Source organism: Apteryx rowi, unplaced genomic scaffold (assembly GCF_003343035.1).
Source record: "Apteryx rowi isolate R43461 unplaced genomic scaffold, aptRow1 scaffold_471, whole genome shotgun sequence".
Taxonomy (NCBI): Eukaryota; Metazoa; Chordata; class Aves; order Apterygiformes; family Apterygidae; genus Apteryx; species Apteryx rowi.
Window position 1 is genome coordinate 603,943 of NW_020450729.1, and position 18,612 is coordinate 622,554.

General features: G+C 41.6%; 2 protein-coding genes and 1 long non-coding RNA gene across 7 annotated transcripts in view; 1 reads left to right on the forward strand and 2 right to left on the reverse strand.

Annotated features, from left to right (window-relative positions):
- CLNS1A (chloride nucleotide-sensitive channel 1A) overlaps positions 1-290 on the reverse strand; it is a 17,462-nt gene extending 17,172 nt beyond the window's left edge. For both annotated transcript variants that reach the window (XM_026078155.1, XM_026078156.1), the window contains exon 1: positions 112-290. In XM_026078155.1, coding sequence (XP_025933940.1) covers positions 112-230 — 119 coding nt within the window. In that variant the 5' untranslated portion in view covers positions 231-290. The remainder of the gene's footprint in view (positions 1-111) is intronic.
- Positions 291-448: 158 nt separating this feature from the next.
- LOC112972089 lies at positions 449-4,714 on the forward strand. The gene is made up of 2 exons (XR_003255539.1): positions 449-1,046; positions 1,138-4,714. It is a non-coding gene; the product is annotated as an uncharacterized LOC112972089 (long non-coding RNA).
- The window catches only part of RSF1 (remodeling and spacing factor 1), a 66,185-nt gene continuing 51,274 nt past the window's right edge, over positions 3,702-18,612 (reverse strand). For 3 of the 4 annotated variants that reach the window (XM_026078166.1, XM_026078164.1, XM_026078165.1), the window contains 4 exons: positions 18,048-18,255; positions 16,198-16,421; positions 13,545-13,736; positions 3,702-11,685 (listed from right to left, as the gene is read on the reverse strand). In XM_026078166.1, the coding sequence (XP_025933951.1) occupies positions 11,111-11,685; positions 13,545-13,736; positions 16,198-16,421; positions 18,048-18,255 (1,199 nt within the window). In that variant the 3' untranslated portion in view covers positions 3,702-11,110. Of the gene's footprint in view, positions 11,686-12,802; positions 12,954-13,544; positions 13,737-16,197; positions 16,422-18,047; positions 18,256-18,612 lie in introns of all 4 variants that reach the window. The other variant, XR_003255538.1, reaches the window with a different exon arrangement.

An 18,612-nucleotide genomic window follows, 5' to 3' on the forward strand; every position in this document is an offset into this window, starting at 1 on the left:
CACAGCCCCCCCCCCCACCCCGAAGCGCAGGCGGCCTGGGGGGGGGAGGAAGGGGGGGAGCGAGGACCGTTTTCCCCCGGCCCGCTCGGCGGCGGCCTCCCTCCCCCGCACCTCTCGGCGATGTACAGCGTGCCTGCGCCCAGGCCGCGCCCCGCCAGCACCGCCTCCGTGTCGGGCTGCTGGTGGCGGACGCCCTCGGCCGGCGGCGGGAACCGTTTCAGGAAGCTCATGGCACCGCGCGGCCCGGCCTGCGCCGCCCGCCACCGCCGCCACCTCCTCCTCGCCGCCCGCACGGCCCGCCGGAAGCGGAACACGCCGCTCCGCCCCCCCGCGGGGCAGCGAGACGGACGCACGCCACCGCTCTAGGCGCCGCTCTATGGTAGGGGAGGTGGCGGGGGGTTGTCACGTGCCCGCGGCGCCGCCGCCATGTTGCAGCTGGCGCCGCCAAGCTGCGACGTGAAAAACAGGGGGGGAAAAAAATCAGTTTTCGGCGCTTCTGCCCTTCTCTGCATAATAAATGGGGGGTGAAGAAAAAAAATTTTTAAAAAGGCACAGAAACAGCGATTGTGAACAGCTGATCCGTCATTGCGGGGTCATTCCCTCACAGCGGCGCCTTTCTCCCTAACGCGACCCCCCCCGGGCTCCTCTGCGCAGAAAAGTGGGGGGTTTCACCCCAAAATACCCAGCTGGGGCTGAGGCCCAGCCTGTCTCCAAAGCGCAGGCCTGGGCTGTTTCCGAAGCATCCAGGTCCAGCAGATTTCGAGTAAAATTGCCGTCACCTAGAAAACACAAGTGGCGGCAAGCGCTGAGGCRACGACGCGCCGGGGCGGGGGGATCCGCTCGAGGCAGTGCCGGCCTGCGACGAGCCGGCAGCAGYACGCCACGTTGGGCCCGGAGACCTCCGCTGGGCCGGGGATAAAGCCAAGGGAAAAAACAAATCCAGCAGCTTTTCGAAAACCRTTATTTGAGGCCGTGAAACGAATCTTCGGTGGGCGGTCAGCACCCAACTCCTGACAACTGCACGCGGGGAAGAAAAGGAGTCACAGGTACCTATATTATTTATATTTTTTTAGCATGAAACTTAGTATGAGAAGTATTGTTTAGTAACTTTTTAGTGAGAAATCCCTTTTCCCTCAGCTGGGACCAGGAGCCAGGCGCTGCTGAGGGATCTCTAACAAGAGTCACCGCCAGTTGCCTGGGTGAGGCGGTGGCGACCAGGGGTTGAAGGCAGGGATGACACTAGTGCGGGCTGAGCAGATGAATCACAGCATCCAGTCTGCACCAGTGAGACGCGTCTCTTATCCAAGGACTCTCCTGATGACTATCCGTGAGGCAGCACGGCTGCAAACTCCCCTCAGACCAGACAAACCTTTTGAGGTTGACCAGTGCTTCCAYGTTAGCGGGGCAGCAACAGACCCATGAAGAGCTGATGCAGTTGCTAGCTTGCTGTCATTGTTTTTGATCTTCGCTTTCAGCAGCTTCACTTCACTTCTAAGGAGTTGATTTACCTACCACTTGGCAAACTCAGGTTCTTATGAACAGGAGCAGATTATGAACAGAATTATGTCTCCCACTTTTTCCTTCTCTGGACTTTTCTAATTAYAGTCTTAGGTAGGAAAGAGCCAAAGAAACACATTGTGGAAAAAGAAGATGTGTGAAGCAACAAGAGTAACAAGAACATACCTAGTTCTTTTAGGCTGAGCTTTTTAAATGCTTTGATCAGCCAATCCTATCCATTCTAATTATGCAACAGTTATTATCCATGCAAATAACCAGAAAGCAACTTGCACAACAAAGCAGTATTTAAACATTTTTAGGATAGCTCAAAACACTGACAGAGGCAATAAGAGATGAGGAAACTGAAGTTTCTCAGCTAACTTCAGGTTGGCCATGCCCAGATGATACAGAAATGCCTATCTGATGGAAAAGAAATTCTGCGGATGAATCCATGAATACGGATCAAATTACAGCAACTGGTGGGATGRGGTGCAAATATATGAAAACGCCCATCCATCATACTTAGAGGTTATAAAATCAACATTCCGGCTCATGTCTAGCCCCTATGATCTGATGTGGACAATCCTCAGCACCTCCATAGCTGACTGGAAATCATGTGACAATTCTGTTAGATTATTTTAAACCAAAACTTCTGAATGATTAAAGCTGAATTAAGCCGCTGCAGTGGTTCAGTATAGAGTTCATTCTTCCTTTTGCACACAAATGCTGGTTTTTCCCACGTCACAAACCATTCTTCTAAAAGGAGGAAGGAAGAAGGATGGCTTAGGACCAATGTGGGAAGTTTGTTTTGAGGTCTGGAGCCTTAAGAGAGGAGAAGAAATCCACGTCTTACTGTTTTACAAGCTACAGATACTTCATACCCTAATACCTAACAGTGAGAAGTAAACACACAGACCCGTCCTTACCAAAATAAGCAGTGAAATAGCCCAAGTTGGCTTTTTAATTCATTACCCCACCTTGGAGAGTACAAGGAGCAGGCAGGCATTTCCAGTTGCCCCTAAATTCACAAAAGAAACAGAATGGAGCTCCTGTTTGAAAGCTCCCCCCCCCCCGGGCATTTTAAAGCTCATTTTACAAGCTTTAAAAAGCAAACCAGGATCCGTCATCTCCAGYGCTGTGTCTGAACATTAGGTGTCCAACTGTGACTTAGCCTAGGCCGCATTTCGAGCCAATGGAGAGAAGCAGGTTCCTTCGAAGGGCAGTTAAGTGTCATCTGAGGACAGAACACGACTCCCCATCGGAGGGCGCCTGTTTCTCCCCACYGACGACACCGCGTTGCATGATGTACGGTGGCCAGCTCAGGCTTAGACATCTAGCGTACRGTGACATGAATCACACCCGCAGCTCTTTAAAAATGCARGTGTAAAATTTTGGCATTTAGTTTGGAGCACGAGGATGGACTTCACAGCAGTAGCTCATCAGTGCAGCAACACGCAGCAGTTTGGCTTCGGTTCATACAACACGGTCAGTGTCCATTGCCATAGTCACTTGTCCGAACACTTAAATCTTAGTGTTTCTCTACAGRTTTGTATTTAGTGGCTTTTCTCTGCCCAAATAAAGGAACCTAGGTCCTCTCTCCTTAGTACCACGTGGAAACCTCACAGACGTGTGCTTGAGCTGGCCACACTCTTGGCTGCATACYAAAGGTATGACCGATGCAAGCAAAAACTGGTAACGGGGAGATTTTCTCCCTAGCCGTAAGAATTCACAGTTGTAATTAGCAATTACGCAACTCCAGCGGCAAGTGAAATGGATGTTGTAGCGTAAGACAAGCACTGAACCCTGCTCATGCTACTGCTTTTCAAGTGCCCGTAACATCACTATGCAATTATATGGAAAAATGATGTAGGAGATGGAACATACAAAGAAAAATCATCACAAGTGCAAAAACTGGTCCTCCAGGTCTTCCACATTGTCAGCTACAGCTGCTCTAAGAAAAAACTCCATCAGTTGAACTGTCATAGCAAAAATCAACACAAAACATTAGTTATTCATTCCTGTGCCAGGCAGGATCACTTTGAAAGGCTGGAATGAAATGCAGCAGCCATTACTCAGTGCTTATGTTAAAAGTCGGGCAAAAAGAAATCCCTCCTGGAGGTACGTGAGTGATGATCATTAAAAAGCAAACTTCTTTCTTCAATACACATTATACTTTGTACATCAAGTTATTTCAATTTTTTTTATTATGACAATTTACATGTCATATTTATATGAAAGAAATGACAGTAGATATTATAACAAAAACATTATGAAAGAAAAGTTACACAATTAGGCCTACAAGCTATAAAATGGCTTCAGGCCCAGCTTATACACAAAGAGATCTGACCAGACTGTAGTGAGAGACAACGCTGAACAATTCATTAACAAAAATATTGGCACCAGCCTTAACATTTTTTTTTTACTTCATTTACAAGGAATACAGTATTTAAACAGTTGTGTACTGCAAATCTAAAAACATTAGCTGTTATTAAACTGCAGTTAACCCTTTGAGCACTGAGGCCACCATGACTTCCATTTAAAAAAGTTTCAATGCATCATGTTTTACATGCACGTGATATTACTTGCGGGGAAAAAGAGACAGTGAAAAGCACCACCCAATTTATGTGCAACAAGAATAACACTTCCAGTTTTTTCAACGTATTTTCCCCCCTCCCACACACACAGTGTGCGTCCCTCAGTCCTTTCCCTTTGATATTGTAGCAAGTCATGATTGAAAAGCGATTTAAAAATCAAGGTTCAGGACTCAAGAAATGCAAGGGTTAAACTCTACGAAGAGCTAAGCTTTTGCAACTTTGCTGCGTTAACTCTCTAGAGAAAGAAAACAAAAATGAGGCTGACTGTGAACGAGACCATTTTTAAGGAACTCAAGGTTTCTTTGCAAACATATAGACAGCACACAGGAGTAAGACAAAACTGTATTTCATGTAAGTAGATCTTAAGTTTTAAGAGACCTATCTGGCAGTTTTGATCTACTTCTCACAGAATATTGGAGGATAACCATTCTGCTAGCAAGTGACCCGCTCTATGTTAATTGGGACAGTGAAAATACCTGATGTTCACATCTAATATGCAGGGTTTGTGCCTATTTGCGAACAATCATGCACACCAAGAACAGTGACGTTAAACTTTTGAATCAGTCAAATACCATCGCATGGCTGCTACAGATCTATTCTGAAGGAGGACTGTGAAACACAGGTAGAAACTAGCAACCGCATTGGCATTTAAAGCAAATTATTTTAGCGGAAGTTAGGGGGAGGAGTACCATTTTCATGAACACAGTTTAGGAATAAGATACTGTACAATAGTTTAGAGTCCGTATAATGAGTATGAAATGGAAAACTAAGCAAGGCGTACAGCTTTATGATTTGATTTCCTTTTCTACCACTAACCTGAGCAGCAGATTAGTATCTAGTAGGGACCTTAAATTGCTCTAACAAACAAACGGTGCTCTGGTAACTAGGCCTATCGTATGTTTTAGCAGAAGAATTTTATCCCCTTAAAGTCATTCAAGTCAAGTTCCGACAGACTAATCTAAGTATCGCGAATCAGTTTAGCCGTGTGGATCACAGTAAGAGGAMCAAACCACAGAGCAAACTGCGTGGACTCCAACAAGCGTCCCCAAAGGCAAACTTTGCTATAATACTCTACAGACTGAACCTTCTCCACACCCATATTGCGCTGGTGGGACATTATCAGTCCCCTCAGGGAAAGAGAGCTCGAAGAGATTTTCCTGTGGCCACGAAGATCGGGATGAGAAAAGGAGGGTATCGGGATGATTCTCTTAAATTAATACCTTCCATTTGAAATACAGTCTTTAAAGGGCGAGTCGGAAGTAGTTCGTTTAGGCTTGTCTAARACCTGTCTTGCGAATCGCGTGGGTTTGCATAAACATTTTTCCATTCCACTCCCCTCCACCCATTCCCCATCTCCCGCTGCTGTTCGGAAGAGCGCTCGAACAGCAGGAGACACCGACTCCGTCTGCACCTGGGGAACCGGTGAGACTGACTATACACAAAGTGCGGCAAAGTGCACAAAGTAAACCGACTGAAAGCGCGGAGCGACTCCGGCCCTTCAGTTCTCGTTAGTAACCTTTGGGGTCATACGGAGCAATAGTAGATACATTTGCAGACACGTGTGCCTCCATTAAGCACGTGTCCTCTCTAACCGCTATATTTCCCCCTCTCCTGCTTACCAGCTCAGGTGCGGGGCGCCAGCATTTACAAAATGATAGTCAAAAACCCAAGTTGTAGGACTTCACTTCCTTTTAATTGCAGTTATAACTGGAGCCTTTACACCACATATTCAWTTATAAAAACTTATCTACTTTAGAGTGTTCTGTTCTTTCCCCCGGAAGCTGTACACAATCTTTTTAAGCGTCACGCTACGCAATATACATCTTTTGCAATATACAAAATAAGTTAAATTACTCTGAAGCTTTGGGACAATTAATTCCCAAGCACACTTGTTTTCGCTGCTTGGAATTATCTCAGTTATTCCTAATCTAAAATAAGAGCTTGGTAAGTGATGTACGTTTTCAGAAGTGACTAGTAATCTTCAATACCTCAACTGCTGGGTGTCTAACTTCAGGAATAATTTTCAATTAGTTAATATTTCTGAAGCCAGAGCTCTCTACTAGGTCTCAGATTGAGTACCCAACTCTAAGGCATCAAAAAATTAGTCATTTAGAATTTTTCTTACATCAATATATACTAGAAAAAAAACAGTTGTTGTTTCTGTTGTTTTTTTTTTTATTTTCTGTCTTCCAACATTTTAAGAGATATAGTTCATACCCCAACTGTTATGGAAGGGGTGGAAAAAAAGTAAGATTGCCAGGAAAAGCGGGCTTGATCCTGCAAATCATTATTTCAAACAAGAGTCCTGAATGCTTCCACAGAAGCTTTAAACGTCTAAGGAGTGGCAGAACTGTGCTCTTTCACATAAATTGCTGGAGTTTCCTCCACCAGAATACAATACAATTTGCTTCAGAACGTTATTGCTTGTTTGAAGATATTTGCGGTTTGCTTTTATTTTTATTTTTATTTTTTAGTATTTTATATATATATATATTTAAGGATTTTATATACCCAGTGAACTGGAAGCATTCTTCAAATGTAAATAACATATCTAGGGTGCACACTGCACATAATATCCCTAATACAAACCTGTGAATAGTAGTCACTGCACATGTACCAAAACCAATTTTCAAGGCTTAAATTACTGTTTTGAAATAGGTGATACACATATCTTGATCAGACCAGTTCTGGGAGCTAGCATGACTGCTATAATTTATTTAACTTACTGTGTACAAAGTGAATTTAAAAAAGCAGGTGCCATAAAAATTACTCGCTTGTTTACTTTTCATAAAAGAAGTTTGTGAAAATACGTAATTTGAAACAATTACTTGAAAACTTTAGGCCAGGCCTTGCTATTGAAGAGCACTGAAAAACAAGTTGTAAGCGCCTGAAAACAGAGGTATATAATGGACACCCTGACAATGCACTATTAAAGTTATTAAACAGTTGCAGCATCTGGATACCAATAGAGTTCAAATGATAAATATTAAATCAAAACAACTGTACCACTACCATACAATTTTTCTTTCGTGAACAGACATATTTGCCTTGAGGTTCTTTGAGCAAGGTCTCTCACAGAGTTCAGACAGAGCGGTTAGAAAACAGAAGTGAACAGAAAACAAGTCAGACTAAGGCATCAGCTCCCGCTGTACAAAGAGGAACTGAGACACTTTAATCCAAACATATCTATCTGGAGGGCGACATACTTCATAAACAATTTAGAAAAAAGCATCTCTGTTTCTCTTAAGTGCTGTTAGAATAGAGCGTCTTTTCATTAAAAATAAAAATCAGTAAGATGTGATAATGTAATTTAACATGTATAAACTCAAACTATCGGATGTTCAGAGTTGATTGTTCAGCACTGATCTTCCTATAAGACTTCAATAGTAAGGGGTTCTTTTTTGGTAGTTTGGTGGCGTTGTTTTCCGTTTTAAAATCACACCTACGCTCAGGTTTAGAAGACTCAGTAACCAGAAGACAACTGCAGTGAAATTTTGAGTTCTTAATTCTGCCACCCTTCTCTGGTTGGTTTAATGCACGACRTTCGTTCATTCCAGAGTGGACCTACTGGGCACTTTATGTAACTGATACGCACACAAAAAAAGTCCAGTCCCCCACTCAGCTTATCGCTTCTTCCCTTCTCCAGTACTACTTAAACTGCACTTAAAAATCTGTTCACTTTCTTCTCAATCAACTATGCTCTGAAGGGTGTTCAGTTAAAAACAAAAAAAAACAAAAAAAAACCAACAAAACACAAAGCTTTTAGTGACAACCTGTATGGAATAAACAAGAGTTTGTTGAATAAATGCTCTATATGTTCAGCCAGCAGCTGCTTTTTCTTTTACTGTTAAATCCATCATGTTAAAAAATCCCTGGCCAGTTTTATTCCGTTTCGCATATGGTTTGAGCATTTTCTCGTTAGTCTAAAGCAACATCTGAAGACCAGCATTGCAAGACATTTCACTTCTGAGCTCATGAGGAGTAGAGGAGAGCACAACATGCTAAGGACACCAAAACACCTGGAGGACATTTCTACTGTGGAATCACATACACATCGATAACAACAGCATGAACCCTGTACGGCACAGTCAGCTGGCCTCATGTCAGAAAACAACATCTTTCCAAATAAGATATTGTACATTTTCCACCAAGCAGGAAGTCTTCAAAATGGGAGAAGATACAAGTTTGAAAACGTAAGACTTTCTGGGAATTTTTTCGCAGTTTGCACTTGCATAAAATTCCCACCGATCTAAGTTGGAATGGTGGACCCGAGGGGATGAAGCAGTCTCAGGTATCGAACGTGACTTCTCAGACACAGGAGAGTAAGTTTTTAAAAGTGACCTACAGAAAGTAAAACTTTGTAACAGTTTATCTTTCCACATTTATGAAACCTGACGCTCCTGTTGTAAGCTTCAGTGCTCCGATTCTGCCTTCTGATCTTTTCTGCTTTTACATCACTCCCTAACTCAGTACTCAGTTGTTTTTCCTGGTTGGTATATTCAGTATTTTAACTCCTTTGTATTTTCCTACGTTTACAATTACTTTTCCATTAAGTACTTAACATTTGRAGTTGACTCTACAAGCAAGAACGTTTGCTACAGCACTGATCAGATACTAAAAGGCTCCATCAGGCAGCGAAAAAGCTTATGGCACTGCCAAAACGAATGAGAAATCATTGGTTGCACAGTGTTGCTGCATGTGAATTTGACAGTTTGCACTGCAAATATTAAAAATGCTCAGCAATTATTAACATTGAAAAGTGGAAGCCATATGTTCTTGCTTGTTTTAAAACACAAGTATATTAGAAATGTAGAAGCACTACATTTATGCATCACCTAGGCAAAGAAAAACACTAGAGTAGCTTAAAATGCTACATATGCTTTTAAGAACACATTCTAAACTTCTGTGGCTTTTCACTACCCTGTTTTAGTATCTGGTTATGAAAACTGTTAATAGTTAACGTCGATAAGGTGGAAAAATATTTAATCTTTAATGGAATTAAATTCTCATTTAGAAAGAGAGTGATTTCTCTCTCTTTTTCTTTTTTTTTTAATCACCAACTTGCTTAGCATAGCAAATAATGAACGAGTTCTATCTTTTTGCAGCTCTGATGATTCTAGTTTTATAGCAGGATATATGGACTGCTAGAATCCAGGTAAGTAGGAGTTACGGAGTGGTTCTGATAGAACTCATGGAGAGAGAGGTGGGGAAACAAAAACAAGACTTTCAAGGCCAGAAGGTAGGTATTTTTGGATCTAGGTTTTCTAAAGAGGTATTTAGTAAAGGCCTAATGCCAGTTTTATTACAAGAAAACAGAAGTGCTTAATGACTGACTAGTAAATACAATATAATGGTAGGGAATCAGGTGGGGCAGGAAAGGAGAACTCACTCCTTGGTGGCAGCAGCAGTTTTGGTGCATCCATTGCCGGCAACGGACATAAACACCAGTCAAAAAATCCAAATCTCAGAGCAAAAGGATTAATAGATGTGACCTTTTCGGATTTCAGCGTTTGGCAGATTTGTTTTAGTTGTCTGTGTGCTACAACATGTACAAATGCTACAGCCTGCATCTTAATTCAGAATAAAGAGAAAACTGAATGGTACCCAAAACAAATTTCAGCTTTGCTCTTTCTTATGTGCTCCACGTGGTGTTTTTTTTCTTTTGTAGCCTCCGTTTTTGGAACAAAAGCACATAACACTTCATGCCCACTCAAAAGTTGATGAGATGTCTTGGAGTCATGCGTTTTCTCTCAGAAATACTGCCTTCTTGAAATCTGTTGGTCACATGACAATTATTAAAATGTATTTTAAGAAAGTTCTAATGGCCAAAGGCCAACACTACATTCAAAACCTGCTAATACATCCAGGCAGATAAGTAAAATCAAAACAAAAACACACACAAACCCCAAACAGAAAACCTCCAAAAGGAAAAAAACTGTTCCATTTGTTTACTTCAATTTGAAGTAGATATTAAGGACATGAATGGACCAGTCACGGTTTATTTGAAAATCCCTCAATCATTGGATGCGTTGTAATTCTGTGGTCAATGCAGTATGTACAAACATGTTTCATTCAAAATACTCCAACAGATGGTTAAACGCAAGTGGCCAGGCAGCTACTGTAGGGTTCTGTTGCCTGTAAGTTTGCAGCACTTCATGAGGCCGTCCGCTTTACAGACTAACTTCATATCAATATGTCCTCCCACTAGACACCGTGTATTAAAGACCATCTGATGAACTATGCGTGAGACAGCTTTATAAATTCATTGCTAGCATGTTTCCACTGTCAAAAAGTTCATTACAGTACACTTTACTGTACAAACACTTTAAAGGATGTTTATTAGGAAAGTCTGCAAGTCATAATGGATAGTAGAGTTCTTGTTTATGGTACCTTCTTGGCCTCTTTATTAACTGTGTTTACCTCCAGTATTAAAAATCAAACTGCTTCCATGAAGGTGATTACTAAAATGAGCTATGGTATGTTAACCTACAACTCACAAGATGCGACAGTACAGACATTAATTTTTTTAAACTGTCTGTTAAGTTGTAATCTAAGTTGTGAACATTTAAATATAATATATATCTCATATGAAAAAGCTAAAGCACAAGTGCTTCTGTACCCCCCCCCACCCCATGAGCCAAACCCACCCCAATTCCGGTTTGGGCCCTGACCGATTTGGAATGCTTTCTTAGGCCACCCATTTCCACAAATTTGTATGCACTCAGGAAATATAAAGTCAAAAATATACAAATCTCTTGTTGTTATAAGGTTTTTGTGAGTGAAATTACCCAGGACCATGGACTTGGAAGGAGAAGGGGGGTAAAAGAGGGAATTTACAGCAATTCATCTTCAAAGTTCAAAACTGGTCACTTCACAGAAAGACTGCAGGACTGGTGAAATTCTTGCTTCTAAAAAGTGATACTGTAGTGGAGAATTTTCTAGGAAAAATAAAACAGCTTTTAATAACTGGCCCGCTGGTATGAGCTACCGTGGAATAAATTAGCACAAAAATGGAAGTCTTATAACTGTTCACTGTTACAGACGTAATCAACAAGGTCAGTCACTCTCAAAAGTTCATCTTCATCTTCCTCCGGCCCTACTGCTTCCTGCCCGCTCCCTGTCCCGTTGGGCGCCAGGCTGGCAGTGGCTGTGCTGTCCTTGGGGGCTTGGGTCTTCTCGCTCGGTTTGCCAATCAAGTTCTCAATGGTTTTACCTGGGCTCTGTCCGTTGGTGGAAGGCAAGTCCACCAGGCTGTAGTCCAAAGGGCTCTCTACTTTCCCCACATTGTCAAAGTCATCTTCGTCGTCGCTTTCTATCCGGTAGCAGGGCTTCTTGGTGGTGTCTTGAGGAGCCTGTGGGGCTGGCAGCTTATTTGCAGGAGCAGGGTTTTCTGCGTCGTCATTAGCATTTTCGCAGTTGTCTTCGTCGTCTGTCTCGATTCGATTCAGCCGTTTGCGCACAGGCCTCCCTTCATCTTCTTCATCCTCTCCTTCTCCTTCCGAGTATTCATCTGTACTTCGCCTACGTTTCCGAATCAGTCGCTTTGACTCCCTTGTGGATTCGTCRTCTTCAGAGTTCTTGGATGTGTAGCTCTCTGGAATAAGCAGCAGACTTAAAGCCATTAGCAAATCTGAGCGCAAGCAAAACATTTACACTTGTTCTTTCTAAAGGCCACTTCTCTCTCAAAACACACGCTTCAGTCTCCTTTCTCAGTTCCCCAACCCCAGACAGGTATTCTGCAACCACGTCAAAAAGCTTGCTTGCTTTTTGCTTTTTAAAGAAACTGAAGCAGCAAAGACCAAGAAYTTGGCATTCTGTTTCCAATCGGAGGAACACCAGAGGCTTCAGAGGCAGGTGAATTTCCCCATATAAGGGATGGTTACATGCCAGGAATAACACACAACTGTAGGACTAATCTCACAGCACCTACTTTACACAGTTTCGGGAACTCAGAGCCCAACTGATGGCTGTACTATCTTCAAAGAAAAGAAAAGAAGAAAAAAAAAATATATATATATATATATATATATATATGCCTTCTTTCAAAGCACATGAACGCTGCCTAAATATCACCTGACTGTTGTTGTCCTTTAAGGGGAGGGCTCTCTTTCCTGCAAAGTGRAATACTGTCTACACACTGACAGCCTTTACACTGACCCTTAATGGTGTAGGTGAGGAATGACAGACAGAAAATCAAATGGCCAACACCATTTGCACTCCTCTTGCTTTTTCCACGGGAAATGCATGTGAATTGTATGTAAAAGATATTAATGTAGGTTCAAGTTGCTAGGGACTCCGCCAGAATTCCAGTATTTTCACCACAATTACATTTCCAGTAACACTGTTACATACTTAATATCACCTTAGAGCTGTGGGAAACTGCTGGAATGGTACTTAATGGTACTGATTTTAGTATGCAAAGAGCCAGTACCAAAAATGCGTAAGGAAATGGGATGAATTTCATGTAGAAAAGACACTGTTAGCCAGGCATTGTTTAAAGTTAGAAATGCAGGCAGCAAAGACCTCGGTCGCCATGTAGCAGATTTTTAGCAGAGACAGTGTAAACATCCTGCTTCTGAGAAGGGACTGTGAATTAAAGTGTAAGATCAAGTTTTCAAGATATTATAAGGTTGCATTACATAATTAGCTCTCTTCATCTAAGAGGATCCTATAACGTTCTGTAAACTCAGACCACCACTTCCAAAACTTACTGACAAATTGGAGATACTCAGCTTGTCAAGAATGGCTGATTTTCGGAGGAAGCCTGCCATCCGTCGCAGTAACACTCCACACCTCTGAAAGTCATCCCTTAGGTGTCTCATAAGCTGGGCGCCCAGAGTGCAAAGCACCCGAAGTCAGTGGCTGCTTTTGAAAAAGCTAATTTTACATCAAAATACAGCAGTCACGCTCTGCCCGTGACTGACGTTACTCAGAGCAGGCTCACTCTGTGATGAATATGACAACTATACACCTGTACTCAGCACAGCACCGTAAAGCAGGAGATGGAATGAGTCTTAACAAGTACAGAGGAACACAGGGTGGCAAAACTACCAGCACAAATACAACTAGGGYGCCAGAATTAATATCCTTTTCTCTTACAAAAGGGAATCTTTGAAAGACCTGTGGGACAAGGTCTTGTGACCTCTTAACAGCAAAGCGACAACATAATCCCATTAATTACAGTTTTGGAATCTCAGACATACTTTTCCTCCCAGACATAGTAAATTCAGACTGGGAAGTCAGTATTAGGGATAACAAAGACTTTGAGAAGCAACTGTAACGGTGCATCATTAGGTATCAGTGGATTGATTCAGAAGGAAAGTTTCTGAAAAACATTAAGGAACTCTAGAAAGAAGTTTCTCTCTGTGGATCTCTGAACTATACAAACATTTCTCTCTTCAGGCTAACGCTCACATTTGCCAGCTCCTGCAAATGGTGGACTGTTTATTTTACCTTCACTGTCTGAAGTGGAAAGCCTGCGTTTATGCACTCGTCTTAACTCCTTTCCGTATCGGACACTTTTCTGTGAGCCATCGCTTTCTGAATCTTCCTTATAATTAACTTGTCTCTTCTGATTCCGTCTTGATCTTCTCCTCCTAGTTTCCAGGTAATCATCATCGCTGTAATCTGTGTAATCAGCACTTTCTGTATAGAAGAAAACAGCCACGTGCATTATTCCATTAAAGTGAAACTGCACCGTTTCGGTAAGCTTTAGACCAGCACCAATAAAATCAAGCACTCTTCAAATACAGGAGAGTCTCAGCAATCGCGTCTCATTACCTTGACCCGTTCCAGGCTCATGCATCAGTTCCCCCATTCGCTGCCAGCTTAGAATTGCCTGCTTTTAAAATCTTTTCAAACCTCTCTCTTTTCTCCCTCCAGCTCCTCCAGAACAGGTTTCCTTTCTGTCTTTTCGTTCTCTCACCTCCGCTCGTGTCAAAGATGCCTCCTTTGCAATTCCTGCCAGCTGGAACAACCTGACTGAATCCGAGTTGATGACCTACACACATTACCACCTTTGCTGGCAAATACTTTCTTCCCATTATTTCAATTTAAATAAATTCTGTTCTAGTCAAACAGTTTTGACAATAGGTACATAAAAAAAATACTGACAAGATGAAACTGAACTCCAGGTAAGATCTGATTTTGAAACATTACACCATTAACAACAAAGTCAGCTTCACTGGTTCCTAAGTCTGCTCAAAGCAGAAACCTTATAGAAGGAGCTTACCATCGTTCACTGTTCGCCCTGCACCAGTCTAGGGCAGCTGGTGTCTTTAAGAATTAAACTTATTTACAATTTGCATTTTCAACAGTTGAAAATAGCTACGGATCAACTTTAGCTGCTTTTTTCATTGAGCTGTGCCAAAACAATTATCCCAAGCTCACAGTACAGCGTTACTATACACGTCACATATTGTTCTTTTATGTTATTGATTTACATGAATCACAGATCAAAGTGGCATCCTCTTTACCTCCTAAAATATTAAAGAAAGAATCAGAGCAAGTCAATAAGAACAACCACCTTCAGAAGGAAACTCCATCTTTGGAAACTGAAAACAAAGTCACTCACAGGACGCATTCTTTCTTTAGCCCAAAATAAGGTTAGGCAGAGTCCTGAGGGACAATAGAAGGGGTGAAGGAAGAAACACAGAGTTAGGACTATACCTTAGATATCTAAGGAAGGATACTGGAATCAGCTAGGCAAGGCTCTACCAACACCATTTTGCCATGAAAATAAGAAAAAAAAAATTGCTTTCAGTATTTCCTCTTTCTGCTTTTTTTCAAGCAGGATGTCTCTGATGGTATGGTATAGGCTGCTGGTTTTGTCACAGATGTGTGTCCACCAGAAAACAAATGAAGCTGCTTTTAGGCATTACAGAGTAGATAAGTAATCTCTTTAGACCTCCAGTTCTTAATTTCATTAATTACAGCTTACAACTAGCGTAGTGATGCATTCAGGACAGGGAGACAGCAACTATTGTAAGTGCATATACCTATCTTAACCTGTCCACGCATTTCCATGCACTCCTTTTGGAAACCATTACTTCAAAGTAACCTATTCCGATGTGTTTTTCATCCATATTCCAGAAAGACAGGTAAAACGCTTGAAAGGTAACACACCCTGGACAGCAAGTTAACACTCCAGTGTACCTAGTACCTTAAATTCACAGTAAGTGCTTCGGATATTTGGCACTTCATAGGACTGGATCTCAAATGAAGGGAAAACACAGAGGCTAGCCTTTATAAAAAGATGCTAATCTTTAAAAGCTACATAAGAAAAAAAATCCCTCTTTTTTTAGTTCAAGCTGGTTCTACTGCTCTTGTCTTTGCATAGTATTATTTTCATACTTTAAACTGTATAAGCAGAAAATGAACGGGTTGAAGGACAAATAGAATAAAGTGAATTATTAGGTGCTCCTGTGATCCAAGAGTCTTTAGTTACTAAAGGCCAAAAAAGATGATTGTAGAAGAGAGAGATTCAAGGTGTTAGTTATAAAGTTTGCCTTCAAGCCTACCAGACAACACAGAATGCCATACAACAGTTCACTGCAGCTGAAGGAATCATTCTTCCATACAAAGTGAGGGAAAATGTTTCTTTCAGAAGAAGCTTTTTCAAAGGTATTCGGAAGGTCTTCAAGTAGATATAAGAAGTATATTTTCACCTCCATCCTTACCCTTCCCTGCAATCATGTTGAAAACAGGAAGGTATGGGATACCTGAAACTGTCCACAAAGGTGCCCTTCTGAATCATAACATTAAGCATACGTTTAAGCACATATTTATTTAAAATGCCAAGAACCTAGTGCTCAGTACCAGTTTCCTTCATAATATTCACAGCAGAACACTCTGAGAAGAGAGAATTTTGAATACCACAATACCATATAAGGGAAACGAGTACCAAACAAAGTGTATTTTTCACTTATTAACCCCAATGACAAACAACTATTAATTTGCTTTACAGACAGGAAGCAAAGATGACATAAAACTCAACCAAAGCTACCAAACAAGTCACTGCTAAAATCATGACAGGAAACCGAGACTTTCACTCTTCCTCTCTCTAGTGCAGAGGATTTAATAAGCTTAAAAGACTTAGTACACTCACCAGACTCTCTGCTTGAATTGTCCTCAGAATCTTCCTCTTCATCATCTTCAGAATATCTTTTCTTGACTGTTTTCCTTCGTAACCGCCTACTTTGCCTCATGGGCCTGGAGAGATGTCGCCTGGATATGCGGGCACAGAACTCCGAATCACTGTCTTCATTTGATGGTGGGTCATCTTCGCTTTCATCCAGATTTTCCTCTGATATAACAAACTCATCCTGTGATCTGTTCAAAGGGAAATCATGTGTGTAATATGACGAGAATATGTGTAAGCAATATATACAAAGCAGGTATTGGCTTTCACAATAATGCACAAATCTTACAGTAATGTTGAGGCATAACAAATATCCGGAGAGCAAGCTGCCCTCACTGACATTAAATTTCTGCTGTATGCTTAGGAGGCACCTTTAGAGCACACGACATGACACAGCSGATCGGAACAGCAGATGAATGTAAATGCTACATCCCATTAGAGTACGGGTTACATTTATACAGGACAAATTCTACAGCGTTCACACAGCACACTTTAACGTAACATCTGCAGAGCAGTAACTCAGGATAAGCGTGACTTGTCAAGAAAAAACATGTTCTGGCTGACACGACTTCACCAACCAAGCACTCTCCTACGCAATTTCTGAGAATTAGAATATTATGTCTTAATGTACAGCTGCTGCTCTTATGCAAAACATGAACCTCACAAACTTACGTTTTCAGCTTATAAAACTCCCATTATTTCAAAAGTGAGCCAGTGCTTTTTTAAATACAGCTGAGCACTGAAGATACACAGTCCCTTAGAGCTGGCTGCCGGCTKAATGGAAATGCCAGTATAACATCCAGCAGGCATTCTGCAGAGAATCGAGTCGAAAATGCATGGATACACTTTAACACAACAATGCACTATTAATTCTGTGAGATCTCTGCAAACTACAGTTATTGATAGGAAATTTGCAGCTCATTTAGCTCAGCTATTCAGGGTGCCACTGAAAAGTCCTCAGCACAGTCACATGTGAAAATGAAGCTCAAGAGATATTTTTGTCTATTACAAGATATGTTCTAGAGACTATCCATACACTTAGTAAATCAGCTCAGTGACGGTGTAAGCTTTAAAAATTGATGGTAAAGAAACCAGAGCTCACGCTCCATTATATTTCTTTACTGTAGCATAAAGGAGGACTAAAATTATTACTACTTTTTTTTAACATTAGGAATTCCCCAGACTGAAAGATGAGAAATCCCAGGGAAAGAGTTTCCATTAGCCAGTGCAATGTTCATTCAGCGTTTAAAGCTYCACATGTCACGTATTTGTTTTCTGCAGTATAAACTGCCTCTTTGGGTGTTTTCTAAGGCTTAGAGAGCAAAAGTCAAGAACTGATTTCACAACGTGCATGTGAAGTTTTGTATACTCTAAAAGGAGAAATTTTACTTTTCCAATTTCTATATGGAAACCAGGCCTACCAAAATCCCACAAAACTGCTGTAGTTTCAACATGAAACAGTAAGCCTCATTTTAGCTATATCTTTGTTAAAGATTTCTGCTAGAATGTTACATCGGTTAAGAGGTTTGAGCACATTTGGCTCCTTCTCTAACRTAACTGCGTACAGAATCCCACAGCATGGCCTCAAACACACCAGTAAAATTTCCAGAACAAGTGTTGCCTAGAATAGAGGTTGGAAGATTTCAGCACATGGATTTAGAGTGCAGATTTTCCAGTATAATTGTGTTCCTCCAGGGTGCARTGATGTTCCAGTACTGGACACAGGCGCCTAGGACAGTTTTAKGGGCACTGCTGAATCACAGTGCAGTTACTGTAGCTGTCAGTGACTCGTGGTGAAGGCTCAACTGCAGACCTACCCATCACTGATCTTGAATTCATCTTCGCTCTCTTCTTCATCCAGATTACTATCGCTATCCAGATCATTTAGTCGCCGTCGTTTCTTGCGACGTGCTGCAGCAGCCCTTTGTGGTCGCTTATTTTCTTTCCTTTCCTCCTCTAGGATTGTGGAAATGTCTTTGCCTCGGTGACCTGTGATATTAGACATGTCTTTGCCTCTGCCAATGCCTAAATTCAGAGATAGAAAGGAGAAAAGAAAAAAAAAARAGAACAAGTTACTTTTTTAATTCAACTTTATACATATCTTTCCTCCAGGCCTATAATTTCAGCTTCTTTTCTGTTAAGCACAATCATTTTTTCTCATGCAAGACTTGGTCTGGGGTCTTGTTCCTAACACGCACAGCCCCAGCTGTGGTCACTGGGCAACACTGAGGTCAACGTAGAAGATCGTGGGTAAGTGTCAGCATTCTGATACTGAACCCCAACCYGCGTTATGCCCAAAGTTAGTACCTTTTGAGGGGTGCAAATATCAGAAAATACACCTTTCCATCATAATGTTTAGTAGCCTTCTTAGAAGATGAAGTG